This window comes from Gossypium hirsutum, chromosome D09 (genome assembly GCF_007990345.1).
Source record: "Gossypium hirsutum isolate 1008001.06 chromosome D09, Gossypium_hirsutum_v2.1, whole genome shotgun sequence".
In the NCBI taxonomy this organism is placed as follows: Eukaryota; Viridiplantae; Streptophyta; class Magnoliopsida; order Malvales; family Malvaceae; genus Gossypium; species Gossypium hirsutum.
In genome coordinates this window covers 26755034-26771833 of record NC_053445.1, presented here as the reverse complement: position 1 = coordinate 26771833, position 16800 = coordinate 26755034, and the positions used below count along the sequence as shown (strand labels likewise).

At 30.4% G+C, this 16800-nt stretch overlaps 2 protein-coding genes and 1 long non-coding RNA gene across 4 annotated transcripts; 2 read left to right on the top strand and 1 right to left on the bottom strand.

Moving 5' to 3' along the window:
* Positions 1-2881: 2881 nt before the first annotated feature.
* LOC107945848 (L10-interacting MYB domain-containing protein) lies at positions 2882-7525 on the top strand. 2 transcript variants are annotated; one of them, XM_016879993.2, is made up of 4 exons: positions 2993-3426; positions 5451-5792; positions 5883-5976; positions 6770-7128. In XM_016879993.2, exons 2-4 carry the CDS (start codon positions 5454-5456, stop codon positions 6784-6786), a joined length of 450 nt encoding a protein of 149 aa, XP_016735482.1. In that variant the 5' UTR covers positions 2993-3426; positions 5451-5453; the 3' UTR covers positions 6787-7128. The 2 variants fall into 2 exon arrangements, with proteins under 2 accessions (XP_016735481.1, XP_016735482.1); XM_016879992.2 differs by having other exon boundaries at positions 2882-3426; positions 5883-7525.
* On the bottom strand, positions 3557-4955 carry LOC107945849 (uncharacterized). The gene is made up of 2 exons (XR_001696760.2): positions 4826-4955; positions 3557-4199 (listed from the first exon to the last, which is right to left on the bottom strand). It is a non-coding gene; the product is annotated as an uncharacterized lncRNA (long non-coding RNA).
* A 6470-nt stretch (positions 7526-13995) lies between the features above and the next one.
* Positions 13996-16081, top strand: LOC121221161 (uncharacterized GPI-anchored protein At4g28100). The gene is made up of 2 exons (XM_041101755.1): positions 13996-14877; positions 15279-16081. Exons 1-2 carry the CDS (start codon positions 14206-14208, stop codon positions 15621-15623), a joined length of 1017 nt encoding a protein of 338 aa, XP_040957689.1. The 5' UTR covers positions 13996-14205; the 3' UTR covers positions 15624-16081.
* Positions 16082-16800: the final 719 nt, after the last annotated feature.

Sequence of the window (16800 nt, the reverse complement as noted above, 5' to 3'; positions counted from 1 at the left end):
TACATTTAAAAAAAGTCTTTATAATTAAATAATACTAAAATAGTTGCAACTTAGCAAGCAAATGTCTCTAAAATAGTAACAAAATTAACAAAAAAAATAAGAGTTATGCAATATCCAAACAGTAATAATAAAATAGTAACAATATAATAGCGAAATGACAACAAAATAGAAGCAAAAAAACAAAGTTTAGGCTATTTCGGGTCAAGCCGAGTCCGAGCCAAAAAATCATACTCAAGGCACAGCCCATTTAAAAAACGGGTCTTATTTTTATCCAATCCTATTTTTTCAGCCTATATTTTTGCCCAAACCCTCTCAATTTTTGGGCAGACATTCATGCCTGGGGTAGGGGTGAGCAAAACTCGATTTAATTTGAAAATATTGAAAAAAATTCAAATTTTGAGTTATTCAAGTCAAACTCGAATTCGAGTTCGAGTCGAGTTGAATTTTACAATTCGAATAACTCAGCTAATTCGAATAACAGATTGGTGTAAATACTCTTTTGGTCCCTGTCAACTTTGACACTGAGTAAATTGGTCTCTCTCAACAAAAGTTACAAAAATTCAAAATATTTATAAAAATTTCAAAATTAATATATTTTTTAAAAAGATTATAAAAATTCTAAAAAATTTAATATATATATATAAAGTAAGTTAAATTTTCTAAAATAATAATTTTGGAGACTTAAATAAGTCAATTAATGATTCAAGTTTATCATATTAAAGTATCTTTCTTCTCTTTTTTTTGCTTTGAAAATTTTTTCAAATATATATGTTTTTAAATTTATGTGCTCTAACATGAAATTAGTTATACTATAACAATATTTTGATTTGGCATGTTTAGTTTTTTTTTAATTTAACTTGAACAAATTTCACTTGATGCGACTCGACTTGATTTGAAGATAATTCAAATCAAGTTAAGATGATAAAATAAGACTCATGAACTCGATTAACTCAAAAAAATTTCACTCAATTCGATCAAATGCTCACCCCTATCCAAGGAGGTGACCCGACCTAGGATCAGGTCTAGTCCACATCAGCAAAGTTAACATTTGTTAACTTTTCCATCAATTTTGGGTGATTTGAAAAAAAAATGAAAGTTCAAGAGTTAAAAGAAACAAAAAAAATTAAATAAATAGCTAAAATAACTTTTTTGTAAAATTGGAGGGCTAAATAAATTATTGTGTCAATAAGAAATTATTGTGAATAAATTTATGAATGATTCAGTACTTATATTTTTATCCAAATCTATTTTTATTAGCGGAAATATGGAAGAAATATAAGAAAAAGTAGGTGAATAAAATCTAAGATAAAGACACATAATCCCATATTGTTAAGCTACTAATAGTGTGTTGAAAGGTTGTTAAGTCCAAAATTGTTTGTATTTGCATAATGTGGTCCCCCAATAAGTCAAAAATTGCTTTTTACCATACAAGAGAATGTCGAAAGCGAACGCTCACTCACACACCTCCAAAATTAAGTAGAAAAGAAAAAAGAAAATTACAATCCCTAGTTGAGAATAGAATCTTAATAAATAATTAGGAGACATATTAAAATGTTACTCTTCCATATTGTTTATTAATGCAGCTGGATACTCAAGAAGCACAATCTTTCATCTCATCTCTTCACATAATATTATGGTGAGTTTAGATAAGCGGTGCGGTCCATTTAGTTTACTTTCAATCTCATGTTACAGTATCGCTATGATATTTAATTTTATTGTTATCGTTATTTTTACATTAACTGTAAATAAACGTACCGCTCATTAAAACCTACCATAAATATGATTCATTCCTTTATTCTTGTAATTAAAATTTTAGAATTTCATGGGTATTGTTCTACTATTCTTTTTGTTTCCCATCAACTCTAATTTTACCCCATCTTTTTCGGGGCTAAGCTAATTTCATCTTGTTTCACATTGCTGTTTGGGGTAAAAAAATAATGTTTTTTTAATTCAAAAAGTACAATATTTGGCTTTTGAGGCTAAAAGTAGAGTTAAAAAAATGATTTTTCACCTAAATATAAAAGTTGAGCAGTGCTTTTGGCTTTTAGATTTTGAAATTGAAATTATTAAAAATACTTCTATGTATTAATTATTTGAAATGTATTTAAATATTTAGATTAATTCAAAATTAATTGAGCACCTAGTTGAAAAGTACAATTAATTGAGTTCCTCGAATATGATTTTCTGTTGAAGTTCATGATAGACCGTTAAGTGTTGACGTGATGAGCGGTGTAGCATCTGACATGAAAATTTTGATAATGTGATGATTGATATAGAATACTTAATTAATTTTTTAATTATTTAAGCCTAAAAATTATTAAAATTTTGAAATTATATGAAACCTATAAAATTTATTAAATATCATAAAATTTTAAAAGAAAATTATAAAAACTATTAGATGTTACAAAGTATTATTAATATGTCATGAAAAATGTGAAAATATTAAATGAATATTATAAAAAATTTAGAATCTATAAAAAAATAATTAAAATATAAAAACTTATAAAAAATTGTAAAAATATATAAGAAAATTATGGAAAATATTTGGTATTTGAAGGTTTGGATTAGATTTAATTAAGGAGTTTGAAGTGTGTGAAGATAAATGGACTTATATAGAGTATGAGTAAAGAGTCTAAGAGATAATGAATTAATATGAGTGATAAGTAACGGTTTTGATTGAGAGGTGATGCGATAGGCATCAAGGTATGATATAGAGTAGCATGTATGGATAAAAAAAAAGAGTAGAAACTTTTATTTAAACTTTTTTTTAAAAATTATTAGAAATTATTAAAATGTTATAAAATATTATATAAGTTATTAAATATTATTAAAAAAATTAAAATTACTACTCCTTTTATCAGTTTAGTTATTTTTATAGTTTGTTGAGAAATGTTATATAATCCTTAAAAATCATTTAAGCCTCCTAAAATAATTAAAAAAAATCAATTAAGTCCTCATAAAATAATTTAAAGAATCAATTAAGTTTTGATGTTATCAAATTTTCCATCTCAAATGTCACCTTAGGGCTAGTTCTTTTGGGCGTTTGAAAAGCACTTTTACATATAGAAGTGCTTTTGGGTGAAAAGTAATGAAGAACACACTTCATTTGGTAGCAAATTTCTAACTTCTTTGAAGTGCTTTTGGCCAAATGAAAACGCAGAAATTTTTAGCTTTTTCAGCTAAAAAAGTGCTTTTAGGCTGCTCTTTTACCTTTTTAGCCACACACACAACACTGGTTCTTTGCTCTCATCTCTTCTCCCATCGCTGGTTCTTTGTTCCTCTGCTGGCTCTTTGTTCTTCTGCTGGTGCTGGTTCTTTGTTCCTCTGCTGGTGCTAGTTCTTTGTTCCTCTACTGGTTATTTGTTCCTTTGCTGGTGCTGGTTCTTTATTCCTCTGCTGCTTCTTTGTTCCTCTTTTCCACCACCGGTGAGTTTATCTTTTTTTTTTCGTCTAGATAACTCCATTTTTTTCAGATTTCTTTTTACTGCTGGTGATATCTTGGAAAATTAGTACACCAAATTATCCGTTGATTTGCTTCCTTAATCTCTAGGTTTAATTCATAGGATGAGTTTTGTTGCCTGAACTTTTAGCTACCTCTTGAGAAAAGGTGAAGAATGAAAACGTTCAACTAGTCAATTGCAAGATGAAATATTAATTAGCTGATATTTTTACAAATTCACTGAAGACAAACATATTCACAAACTTAAAAGAAAAACATATAATGAAAAAGCTGGATTTGAGGGGAAGTTTTAAAAGTCAAATCCACTTCAAGGTCGGCTTATCATAGAGATAAGTTGATAAGTTGGCTTGCTAGGTGGAAAGTTATAAATGGTTTTAAATTGACAATGCATGAATAGAAACAATGTGGCAAGAATCAGAGCAATGTGGTAGCTTGCTGAAAGTATGGCAGTAAGGTTAAGCCTCTAAGTCAGTTTATATAACCTATATACATGCACGTTTAGATGTGTGGTGTGTATAAGTGAGCAAAGAAAAAAGACGTATAAGTGAGAAATAGATATTGAGTGTTGAGAAGCATAAGAAATATTATGCGTGAGAGTGAAAACTAGCAGCGGCTAGGAATTGTGAAAATACAAAATATCAGTTTTGGATTAAATAGCGATGTGAAGAGCAACAAGAATGGAAAAAAAAATACTTACCTTTTTCTGCATATACTCTATTTCAGCAAACAACAACTCGTTCTGGTAGAGTTTAGAGGGGAATAAATTAAAGGAAAAGGAAAATTTTCAGAAACATTTGGAAAACAAATTGAGTACTAATTGCAAGCTAATAATAGAACATTCAAATCATCATCCCAAATTTAGCCCCATTTTTCTTCTACTTTCTCTTTTTTCAGTCTATAACAACATTATTTGTACTATGAAAAGGAATAAGTCAGAAATTTCAATCTTTTAGCTGTTACATGAATATATAGATGATAGATATTTCAATCATTGCTCCAACATTATGGTTTATTTTTGTTTTTATATCATCCATAGGAAAAAAAAAACAAAGAGACTATAATTATCACACAATTGAATAACCAAAATGCTATATATCTCTTAAAATGAACGAAAAAACACTATAAATTGAAACAAAATTTTTAAAAATAAAAAGAAATTCAAGCGGAAACCTTTTAGTTGCTTAGGAAATATCAGAAACTTTACTTGTTCAATATACCATTTAACTAGCTTAACTCTAAAGTGTTCTAGAGCTCAAATAAATCAAAGATGTTGTCATTGTTTTTCAAGCTTCCAACTTTCCCGACAATTTTCTCAGCAACCAATCAAGAAAAACCAGAAGAAAAAACCAAGTAAAATAGACTCACCGTCTCCTTTGGCCGGAGTCGATCCAGTACAACCCATTCCACTTTTCTTCTAAATGCCCAAAATCTCACAATTTTTGAAACCCAAAAAAGGAAGTTTCTTTATATTTTCAAAGCAAATTCTTGTTGATTGAAATTTGATTGAAGTCAAAGTTGGTCTGAGAAGAGAGAAAAGGAGATGAAATGTGTTCCGGTGATAAAGCCTGTGATATTCCGGCGACTTCAGTTAAATTCTTAAAAGAGAAAAAAAACACAAGTGACATGTTCAAGGCTTAATATATAGAAAGTTTTGTCAGTAGCAATAATAATAATTAATAATCATCTTAAAGGGACTATTTTTAATTACATAAATATTAATTAAAAACTTGTGCCTATAAATGTTCATCAAGAGTAATTTTAGCCCGTAATTCTCGTGATTTTTTTTCATTTTTTAATGATGGTAATGATAAAGTTATATCATTTTACCATGTTAATCAATTTCTTGGATTACTTCATTATTATCATTGTTACTGTTATTTGTTCATGTATATAGTTAAAATTTTGATACACATGTAAACATATATACTTATGTGACATTTGATTTTCTTGATTGCTTTACTGGTTGAAACGAATCTGTTCGTATACACAGTAGATGAGTACTTCGGCGGTTGAAGTTAGTGACGAAAAATTAAAAGCAATGTGGGATAAGAGATTGACAGAAATATTTTGTGATATTTGTATTAAAGAGATATTGAAAGGCAATAGGCCTGGTACTCATTTCATAAGAGATGAATGGCTGAAAATAATGACCAACTTTGAGAAAGAAATGGGCAAGGGTTTTTCACAAAGACAACTTAAAAATAGGTGGGATACCCTAAAAAAAGAATGGAAAGCTTGGAAGAAACTTAAAGGCGAAGATACTGGTTTAGGGTGGAATCCTATAAAAAGAACCGTCGATGCATCGGATGAATGGTGGGAGAGTAGGCTCCAGGTACATTAATAATTCTAAATATTTATTATTTTTTTCTTATTTATGATATTATTGATAATTACTGTTATTAAACTATCATTTTATATGTAGGTTGTGCCTGAAGCTAAAAAATTTAGAACATCGGGCATTGATCCTGAATTCGAAGGGAAGTTGGACCAAATGTTCATGGGGATAGTTGCAACAGGTGATCAAGCATGGGCACCTTCTTTTGGTACACTCCCTAGTGATTTTTTTGAGGATGTTAACAACGAAATACCTGAAGAGAATGAAGAAGAAAATATGAGAAATGATGTTAACATTTTAAATGATGTTCACATTTCAAATGATGTTCACATTTCAAATGATGTTCAAATTGATGGAAACAGTCAAAAAAGAAAAAACCCTGAGATGTCAAGTTCACATTTTAAAACTGGAAGAAAGAAATCCTCAAAGCAAATTGGAGGGGCTGCAAGATTGTCTAGTCAAATAGAAAAATTATGCAATGCAGCTGACAATATGAGTCAAGCCATATATAGTTTGACTCCTGTTATGGATCCATATGGTGTTCCACAAGCAGTCAAAATGCTTGACAGCATGTCGGAAGAAGTTCCAGAAGCTAGTCCGCTATACTTTTTCGCACTTAGATTATTGCTCAATAAGGACAAGCGAATTATGTTTTTATCAATTAATCTCAAGATTAAAGCTTTGTGGCTTAAGATGGAAATGAAGGATAGTTGAAAATTTTCTGATCTTTTAGGGTTCAAAGATATCTATTATGTGACTAAACAACAATGCTAAACTAGTTTTATCAATAGTTATTTATGTTTGGTTTTTGGATATTGAATTTATGTTCTACTTATTTATGTGTAATCTAGTTTTATTAAAAGTTATTTATGTTTGGTCTTTAGATATTGAATTTATATTCTACTTATTTTTTACTAAATTAGTTTTATCAATAGTTGTTTATATGTGATTTTGGATATAAAATTTATTCACAGGTGATGAGTATAGTTGAGGATTATAGCGGTGATGAAAGTGACGATGAAAGGGAAAAGAAAGAGATTTTACAACGCATGAAATGTTTTAACCGATTATTTGTTGTTCCATCTTCTTCTATGCAATTATATTAAGAGAAATATATATTGAGGCAACCATGCATGGATTCAAAACAGTCAGGTGAGACATGGATCCAAGAGATCCTTGACGGTCACGAATCACGTTGTATGGTTAGTTTTAGGATGTCTAAAATGGTATTCACAAGTTTGCTGAGAGTTTTGGAGACAAGATACAACTTGCAAACTTCAAGAAACATATCTTCTACTAAAATGTTGGGAATTTTTTTATACATCTTGGGCACCGGTGCAAAAGTTTCCTAATGTCGAGAAAGATTTCAAAGGTCTGGATCAACAAAAAGTCGATACTTTGCAGTTGTGCTTGAGAAAGTTTCAAGGATGGCCACTGATCTAATTGCACCCAAAGATCCTTTTTTTAGCTCAATACCTGAACAAATACGTAATGATTATAGATATATGCCGTATTTTAAGGTTAAAATTTAATTTTATATTATTATATTTTAATATATTTATCAATACTAAAAATATGCACGAGATTAATATGATTTTTTGTTCAGGATTGCATAGGTGCAATTGATGGTACTCACATTGTGGCTATTCTTCCACCAAATGAAAAAATTCCCTATATTGGAAGAAAAGGTATCCCGACTCAAAATGTTATGGCAGTATGTGATTTTAATATGTGTTTCACATTTGTCATGGCTGGATGGGAAGGATCGGCACATGACACTAGAATATTTCTTGATGCAATTCGAGATCCAAAATACAAATTTCCGCACCTCCAAATGGTTAGATATTTTATTTATATGTGATTTTTAAATAATAAAGTATAAGTTCTTTAATTGATTATTTTTATTAAAAAAATTCTTGAATTAATTGTTTGTTATATTATGACTTGTAGGAAAATATTATCTTGTTGATTCTGGATATCCTCAAATGAAAGGTTATCTTGGACATATAGAGGTCAGCGATATCATTTACCTGACTTCCGTAGAGGTAGACCGATATTTGGTAAAGAAGAGATATTCAATCATTCACATTCATCATTACGTAGTGTGATTGAACGAACTTTTGGTGTTTTAAAAAAAATGGGTCATTTTAAGGGATATGCCAAGCTATAGTTTTGAAAAGCAAACGATGATCGTTGTTGCTACAATGACAATACACAATTTTATCCGAAAACATGTTGGTCGAAATGATGCAGATTTAATGTAATACAAAGATATTAACTCGGCATATGAGAAAAATATTGATTCAGAAAATGCGCATGGTCGAGAAAGTGATAATGATGATGATGACGACGATGATAATGATGATGACGGTGAATCAAACAATTTAAGTGGTTTTGAAATGGAATTAACAAGAGATGCTATAGCTTCTAGTTTAATGAATTCAGTTTAAATTGTAAATGCTATTGTAAAATTTTTAGTATTTATATTTGATATATAAATATTATCCCTTTTTAAAACTTCAATCCAAATATATGTAATATTTTAATTTGTTAGGTTTATGTTTTCTATGTTATGTTAATATCTAATATGAGTTATATATTCAAATACATTTTAAAATAAAATAATACAAATGTGTTAAAAGTATTAATTAAAAATAAAAAATAATTTTTATAATAATACAATTGTGTCAATATCTAAGTACAAATATTTAATTATTATATTTAAATATTTAAATATAGTTTATGTATTCTAATTAAATTTAATAAATAATTAATATTAATTACTTAGAAATATTTAAAATTAATATTATATATTAAAATATTAACAATAAGTTATAATAAATTATTTTTTTATATTTTTGCTAAAATATCATAATATTAACTAATTTGAATATTATTTAAATACATATTTGTTATTTTATAATATCATGTCTAAAATGGACATTTTATTCTTTAAAAGTACTTTTTGACAGTAATACCAAACACTCAAAATTTTCAAAAGCACTTTTCCACAGCATATTTCAAAAGCAATGAAGAATTGGCCCTTAATACTTAACAGTCCATCAATTTAAAGGGTTGGATTAATTACTAACTTTTGATTAAGTTGAGGCATTTTTTCAAAATGAAGCATTAATGTGAAGGGGGAGTAAAGTCGTGTCACGTGATCCCCGACCCGTATTACATTATATTCTCACCCAGACATTGAATTATAATGTCACATATTGTCAGTCTAATTTAAAGACTTTCACAAAGAAATCCTTAATATTTGTGGATTCTTTAAATTTTATTGTCACCTCTGAGATGGTAATATAGCAGCTTGGCTGACATTATTATCTAAGTGTACCAAAAATATATCTATTGGAAACAAACATCCACTTTTGTTTATTCTTTCACCTAATTCTTCCCACTTAGACAATGCTATCTAACCACTACTTTGTCTCCCATCTTCACCTATTTACTCTTTTCCAAACCAACATATTTATTTTGGGTTAGTTTTTAGTATATTAGCAGTGTATTTTTTTTAATTTCGTTTTCAGACTAACTAAGCCGTCTCATGTTCTTTATATATATATTTAATATTTTATTATATTTTAGAGGACACTTGTCATCACCTTAATTTTATTTGTAAGAATTTAAAAATTCTATTTACACTCCATAAGTAAGATCATGGGTTGACAAGTATCCTACAAGGGTATAATAAAATATTTTTTTAAAAAGAGAGGCACGTGTTAGTTTTATAAAGCTACTTGTGAAATAAAAAAAAGTACATTACCAGTGTACCAAATATTCACTTTTATTTTATTTATTTTTTTAATAAAAAAATATGAGGTAAACTCTTTACTAATTTAGTTCTCTATAACAACCTCTTATCTCAAGTAAAATTAATTTTATTTTTAAGTGAAGTGAAAATAATAAATTTTAGTTAAAATATTGTTTCAATTAAATGTTTAAATTTTATATAAAAATATGTTAATCATATTTTATTAAATGAAAATAATCCTTCATAAATGAAATTACATTTGTAAATATTATTAAAGATAAGATATATTTTAAATTATCCTTATATATTTCAAATAAGTTATATTCTTAAATGATACTTTTTTCTTTTTATATTTTAAATAAAACGGTTAAATATAAAATTAGTACCTGAACTTGTCCACTTATCCCAGATTAGTACATATGGTTTTTTGTCCTAAATTGGTACCCAAACTTTTTTTCCGTCTACTAGTTTGGTACATGAGCCTAACGGCGTTAAGATTTTGCTGATGTGGTAGTGCTGACCACTCATGCGCCGCCACATGTTGCATTCTCAATACCCCTTTAACTCGTGTTTCATTTTTTTATCAGATTGTTTTAAATATTATTCCTTCAAAAAATTTCTTCAGCATGTCTCAACATTTTTCCCTGCTATCTCTTTCTCTTTCTCTTTCGTTTTCTCTGCTATCTCTTTCATTTTTCCTTATCTCGTTCATCCATTTGTTTTTTTTTCCCTTCTTCATTTCCTATCTCTTTCGTTCTCCTTTCATCTTCCTTTCATTTCTCCCTCTTTTGTTCATTCATTTGTGCTTTCTTTTGTTTTCCATCTCTTTCACGCCTCCACCATGTCTTCTTCTACAAATAGAAAATCAATTGCGCAGAAAAGGATTTTGTACTGCCATTGCGAGTTAAGGGCTCTCGTTTGCAATGTGAATACTCCAAAGAACAAAAGGAGAAAATTCTTTAGGTGTGCGAACTTAACTTTTTTGTGTTCCTACTTTTCTGAGTCCCACCAGTAGTTTCCTTGTTGTTGTTTCCCTTCCTTTTATTAGTGCACTTGGTTAGGGCAATCACCATGGTTTCCCTCTCATACCAGGTTGTAATGTATAAAATACATAATTAAAAAACATGTCACCAAAATACAATAAGCATAATAGTTCAACAATTGGTAACGTACATTCAAAATTTGCATCCTTGTCCTCTTATTAGTTATAACCCAAATCCTTGCACAACTTGTTTTCCTCTGCTACAAAGTATTGTAAGTATTTGCTATGTTGAATAGGTTGGCATAATGGGAGGAGTTGGTTGTGTTGAAGGAGTTGGTGGATGATACAGATGCTTTTGATGCAACAATTTGAGAAGGAGCTGGTGGAGTAGGAGCCACTGGAGCTGTTGGAGTTGTACTATGCAAATTTAACATGTTAGGAGCTCTCAAATTAGCCAACAATTGCATTAAAATTCTTAGTCATCAAAACACTTACAATAGATAAAGTTTGATAGTTTCTAGAGTTGTGTCCAACCATGAAACACTTGTGACACTTTATCTTCCTCCCTTTTCTAAACAGTTTACTCCCACTCCCACCCTTCTCTCCCCTTTCTCTTAATCTGCTCTTTTTTGGTCTCCCAAGCATTTTTCTTAAAATGAGGGGATCAATTGGTCCTAAAATGGTTTTTAACTAAAATTTCTCACTTGGGATAACAAGCTATATAAAGCCATACAATTTTTTAAACACATCTTTTTTAAACCCCTTATATACAAAATCAGAAATATCAGTTTTTTTTCTACAAAATGGCTGCAACAACGTGAACATGGGATGCTAGTGAGATCCTATCTCCTACAATTACATGACCATTGAAATAAGTCAACAACTACAACATCATTGAAGTTTGTTATTTCAGACCCTTCTACTCCATTCAATTTAACATAACAGTATGAACTCATTTGGATACTCTTCTGTAACTTCTGACCTATCTTAGGATAGAATTGTTCATTCCAATTTTTACATTTGGCTAAATTGTTTACAATCACCCTCATTACATACTGTCTAATTTCTTGTAACATGGAAATAATAGACATTGACTTAGCTCCTAAAATTGCTGCAGTAAAGGACTCAACAAATTTGTTGTCAATTGCATCACATATAGACCTACTAAAAAAAAAGCCTTTGACAATTGCTCAAGATTAGTTCTAAGTAGACTTACCTTGGCACTATGTTTGATACTGTCAATCTTTTCGATGTGATCTTCAAAGTCAATAGGTTTATATGATTTGCATGCTCCCCAAAATGCTTGTTGCAAGTCTCTTCTAGGATTTTTGTTCCTCCAGTTGGCATATAAATGCCTTGCACTGACTCTATGCTCAACCCTTGGCAACAACTCAAATATCTCCTCCATCAATCCCTAAATGCAAACAAAAACAACAGTATTAAATGGTTGTTTAATAAATTAAACATAGAAGGAAAAAAATATTTAAGTAATGTCCCTAACATACCTTTTGTTTATTAGCCATGAACGTGAATCCAAAACCATCGTCAATTTGTAAATCTGAAATAATATTCTTAAGAAACCAACACCATGTTTCTCTATTTTCATTCTCCACAATTGCTTGCGAAATAAGGTAGATTTGGTCATTGCCATCTCTACCGATAGCAGACAGAAATTCCCCCTTAAATATCCCCTTCAGAAAACATTCATCCAGACAAATAAAAGGTTTACAACACTGTAAAATCCCTTTTCTCAATACACTAAACCCTACATAAAATCTCCTAAACTTGGAAACCTCAGTAGAGGTTGGTCTTTCTACCATCACCTCTATATGGCCATCCGGATCTGCCTTTCTAAGTGTATTTGCATAGTCCCATAGTCTATTAAACTCATAACTTACCTTTCCATTGATCTCCTTCAGTGCCCATCTCCTAGCCCTGCTACATGTACCCCTACTCAGATCAACTTTCAACTCTTCATTGGCTAGTTTTTGCATTTCAATTAACTTAAACTTTGGAATCACTCTGATTTTACTTAAGAAATGCTCCCCACCAACTTGTAAGATGCCCTTTTGTTCTTAAATGTTATTGAACACTCATAAGTTTCTATGAAGGTTTTTATCTTGTAAAATTCATCACTGTTATCTACAAAAACATATATTCTAAAAAGGCACCCATCTTCCCTACACCTAGCTCTAGTCCTACCCTTTTCATTCCTAAGGTAGACAATATCAAACCTCTTTTTTATTACATACTTTGCTAAAACAATCTTCAATTCCTTTTGTCCCTTAAACATCATACTTTATAAGAGTTAACATTATATATCAAACATAAATTTAGCTGAGATTTTGATTTTAAATCTTAAGAAAAGAAATTTAAGGCTTCGTTTGATTTTTAAAAATAGTTTTATGAAATCAAATAAATTTATGAGAAAATTAAAAAAAAACAAAATTTTTAGATAGAATTTGAAAAAAAAAATAGAAAGGAAATTGAGTTATTTAAATTTCTTCTTGAAATTATTCACAACTTTTTGAAAGTCTCTAATATATTTATCCAAATAAATAAATTCATTTTTAAAATCTTAAAAATCTTAATACAAATGAAATCACCCTTACAAATCTTTAAATCAAACACACTCTTATTATTATTTTTTCTAGTTTTAAAAAATATTTCAGTGAAAACACTGAAAATAATTTGTTTATTATCTTTTAATGTTTACATATTTTTATTTTTTAAAAATAATTTTTAAAATATTCAACCAAACATGTCTTCTTTAATATTTTTATATTTTGAAGAAAACAAAAACAAAAAAGAAGAAGACTTTTTTGAAACCAAATGAATTTTCTTATTGCATTTGAATAAAGGTAAGTTTGATTCGGTTCAGTTAGGTATTTTAGATTCTTTTAATGGTCCATTATAATTCATTTTGCCAAGTTTAATTCATGATTTTTATAGTAATTTTAGGCTTTGATTTTTTTGAATTTATTTTGACAAAATCATTTTGTTTTATGATTTTTGAACGTTATTAGATAAAACTTTAAAGTTTTTTTCATAAATATTTATAAAAAATAATTTTTCAAGTAAATAAAAATGAGAACATTTGATGCATTTACTATGCATAAATTTCGTGCACCATCGATAAAAAATAACATGACGCATAATAATTAAATAAAACAAAGAATAACAGATTTATAAATAGATACAAATAACTTTATTTAAACATAATTAAATAATAATTAATTATAAATAAATGTGAATACTTTAGACTCGAGGCTTGAGACTTGAGACTCTAGACTCTGAACTCTTGAACGCAAAATCTTAAATTCGAGAGTTATTAATATTTATTTGTAATTGTTTTATATATTTTTTTGTTTTGAAAAATATTTGATGTTGGAATTAAGCCTAGGGTAGACCCCTAAACAAATAATTAAGAGGGAGAGATGGAGATTTTTAAATAAATAAATAAAGCCGAGGTAGCAAACTGCCAAACATTTTCCGAATCCCACCTCTTTGTTTATTTCTTTCCCTTCTTTTATCCCCCACCTCCATTATCACTCTCCCCTCCAAGCTTTTTTATTTTTTTTATTTCATATCCCAAAAACCAGCCACGCCCCCACTCTCACCCTCATTTCTCCTCCCTTTCCCATCCCCATACCCACACCACCTTTGCCATGTCTCTAGTCCCCTTCCCTTTCTTTCTCTTCTTCATCTCCCTCTTCTTTGCCACTTTTTCCTTCACTATATCCAGCCCTGACGCCCTCAATGTCCAATCCCTCCCTCTATCCACATCCCCACCTGCAACGATCCCTGCATTTCCAGAGCAATCCAATGTCGTTGGTTGTCCACTTGACTTACCTGAACAACTCTTTCACAGCGTTAAGAACGCTTGTGGCACTAAGATAAACAATGGGGTGGCGAGTGAGCTCCACCGCAGCCGCTGCTGTCCTGTTCTCGCTGCATGGCTTTACGCCGCTTACTCCGCCACCGCCCTTGGTGGGGTTGGAAGAGTAGTGCCAGCGGTTGCGGGGCGTACCCAATCTTATGACATGCCATTGCTGCCGGATGACTCGGAAACCTGTGTGGATGACTTAGGGAAAGCTCTGAAACAGAGAGGCGTGGAGTTGGCTAAACCGAACGAGACATGCGATGCGGTGTATTGCTATTGTGGCATCAGGCTTCACCCATTGACTTGCCCTGATGCTTTCTCAGTGGACCAAAAGGGCAACCTTGTTGGGGATGACAGTGTGGAGAGATTGGAGAGAAATTGCTTAAGTAGCAGCTCCAATGTTAATGGATTTCCAGGTCTTGGGGGTTGCAACAAGTGCTTGAAAAGTCTTCATTTGGTAAATTTTCTTCTTCTTCTGTTGTCAACTGAAGATCTAATTAGGGTTTTCACACTTTTTTGGCAAATTGGGAAAGTGGGTTTTTTACTTTTTTTTTCTTTTTTCCTTTTCCATTTCTTTAAGCAGCTTAAAGGGGGAAATCTAAGTGAAGAATCCATGCCAATGGGGGAGGATGAATAGGGTATTAATTTAGCTAACTTTTTAATGTATACTGTTATTAATTGAAACCATCATAATCACGCTAAGCTTATTTAGTGGAGTTTGGCAGTATATCAAAATCCCAAATGCATCCAAAGATTGGTTGTGGATCAGATGTTTAACACCCAACTTGTCTTTAGTTTTTAATGAGCCAAGTGTTACTATTCCTCTTGCTAATGGGAAAAACAATGTTGTTGGTGCAGCTCAACAAGAAGAATGCTTTGAACACAAGCAAGTCAGAAGAAAGGACCACCAAAATGCGCAACAAAGATTGCCAGCTGATGGGTCTCACATGGTTGCTCGCCAAGAATCGGACCTCTTACATTCGGACGGTTTCCGCGGTTTTACGAGCGATGATGATGAGCAAAGATGGTTCGAGCCCTTCTTCCTGCACCTTAAACAGCGACGGAATGCCGCTACCGGTCGATTCTTCTGAAATATATGATCAGTCGTCATCGGTTACCTTTAACTTATCCCAGCATCTGCCGGTTCTATCGCTTTGCTTGTTGCTTATCCACCTTGTTGTATTATCATACAAGTCTAGTTAGAGGGCATTGATATGGCTTGTTGTTGCTGGTGTTGATGTTGATGTTGATGTTGATGTTGCTGTTGCTGTTTTTTAGGCTGTAAAATTCTTTTGTTTCAGTTAGTTTGGTGTGTGAGTTTAGATCTGTGAAATTTATGGGCTTTTCCCCCTGAAAATTTAAGAATTTTGGTTCAAAATGGTAAGTTTGAGATGTGGGGCTTGTTGGCATGTGCCTGACTCAGCACTGCCTCGTCTTGTAAGGACAAAATGTGGGGGAAACTGGTCATCAATTTGTTGGCATCCTTGGGGGGAATTTTAACACACTAATGCCATTCACGAGAAATTCATGAGTTGTCGCGTCTCCCAATGAAGATATTAAGAAGTGGATGCCATGCCAAATGCCCAATTATTTGGGTCAATTATGTAATGATCCTCATTAAATCTTTACCCTCAATAAAACACACATCATTATAACTCTTATCTACTAGGAGTTAAATTGTATTTCATTTCTGTTATTTAAAAATAGATAAATTAATCATTTTAATTTGACAAAATAGCTAGGTAGGTATATACGAACATACAAAGATTGGTTTTTAACAGTAAAAATAGATGTAATTTTTAATAGAAGGATTTGTTTGTTTGTTTGTTTATCTAACTCACACTGATTAATTTGTCTATTTTTTAATTGAGGGGGCAAAATATAATTTGACTTCTAGTACAAAGATTTTCATGGTATTTTTACCTCAACAAAACAGACATGAATGATACTTTAATTGTACTAAAAACATAACAATATTTTTAATGTTAATATATTTTTTGTATGCAATATAATTTAATGGGTAGGGATCCATTTACGCCCTTTTGTATATCTTTTGTATATTTTTATATAATTAATATTTTAATGATCTAATAGTTGAATTTATTAATATAAATGTACTTGTAAAATATGTGAATTTTTTATTTGATCTGATATCTCTGTCATGTCGATCTAAAATACTGGATATATAAATATTTATTGAATTGTTAGAATTTTTTTTACACAAAACATATAGTTAAAAATTTTTATTTTATGTCAAATTTTACATGCACAATCTATATGAATGGAATATGAAATACGACAATCAAATCATTAAAGTAGTAGTTGTGAAAAAATACAAACGAATGTAAAATTAAAATAGTTTTATATAGTTGTAAGTGAA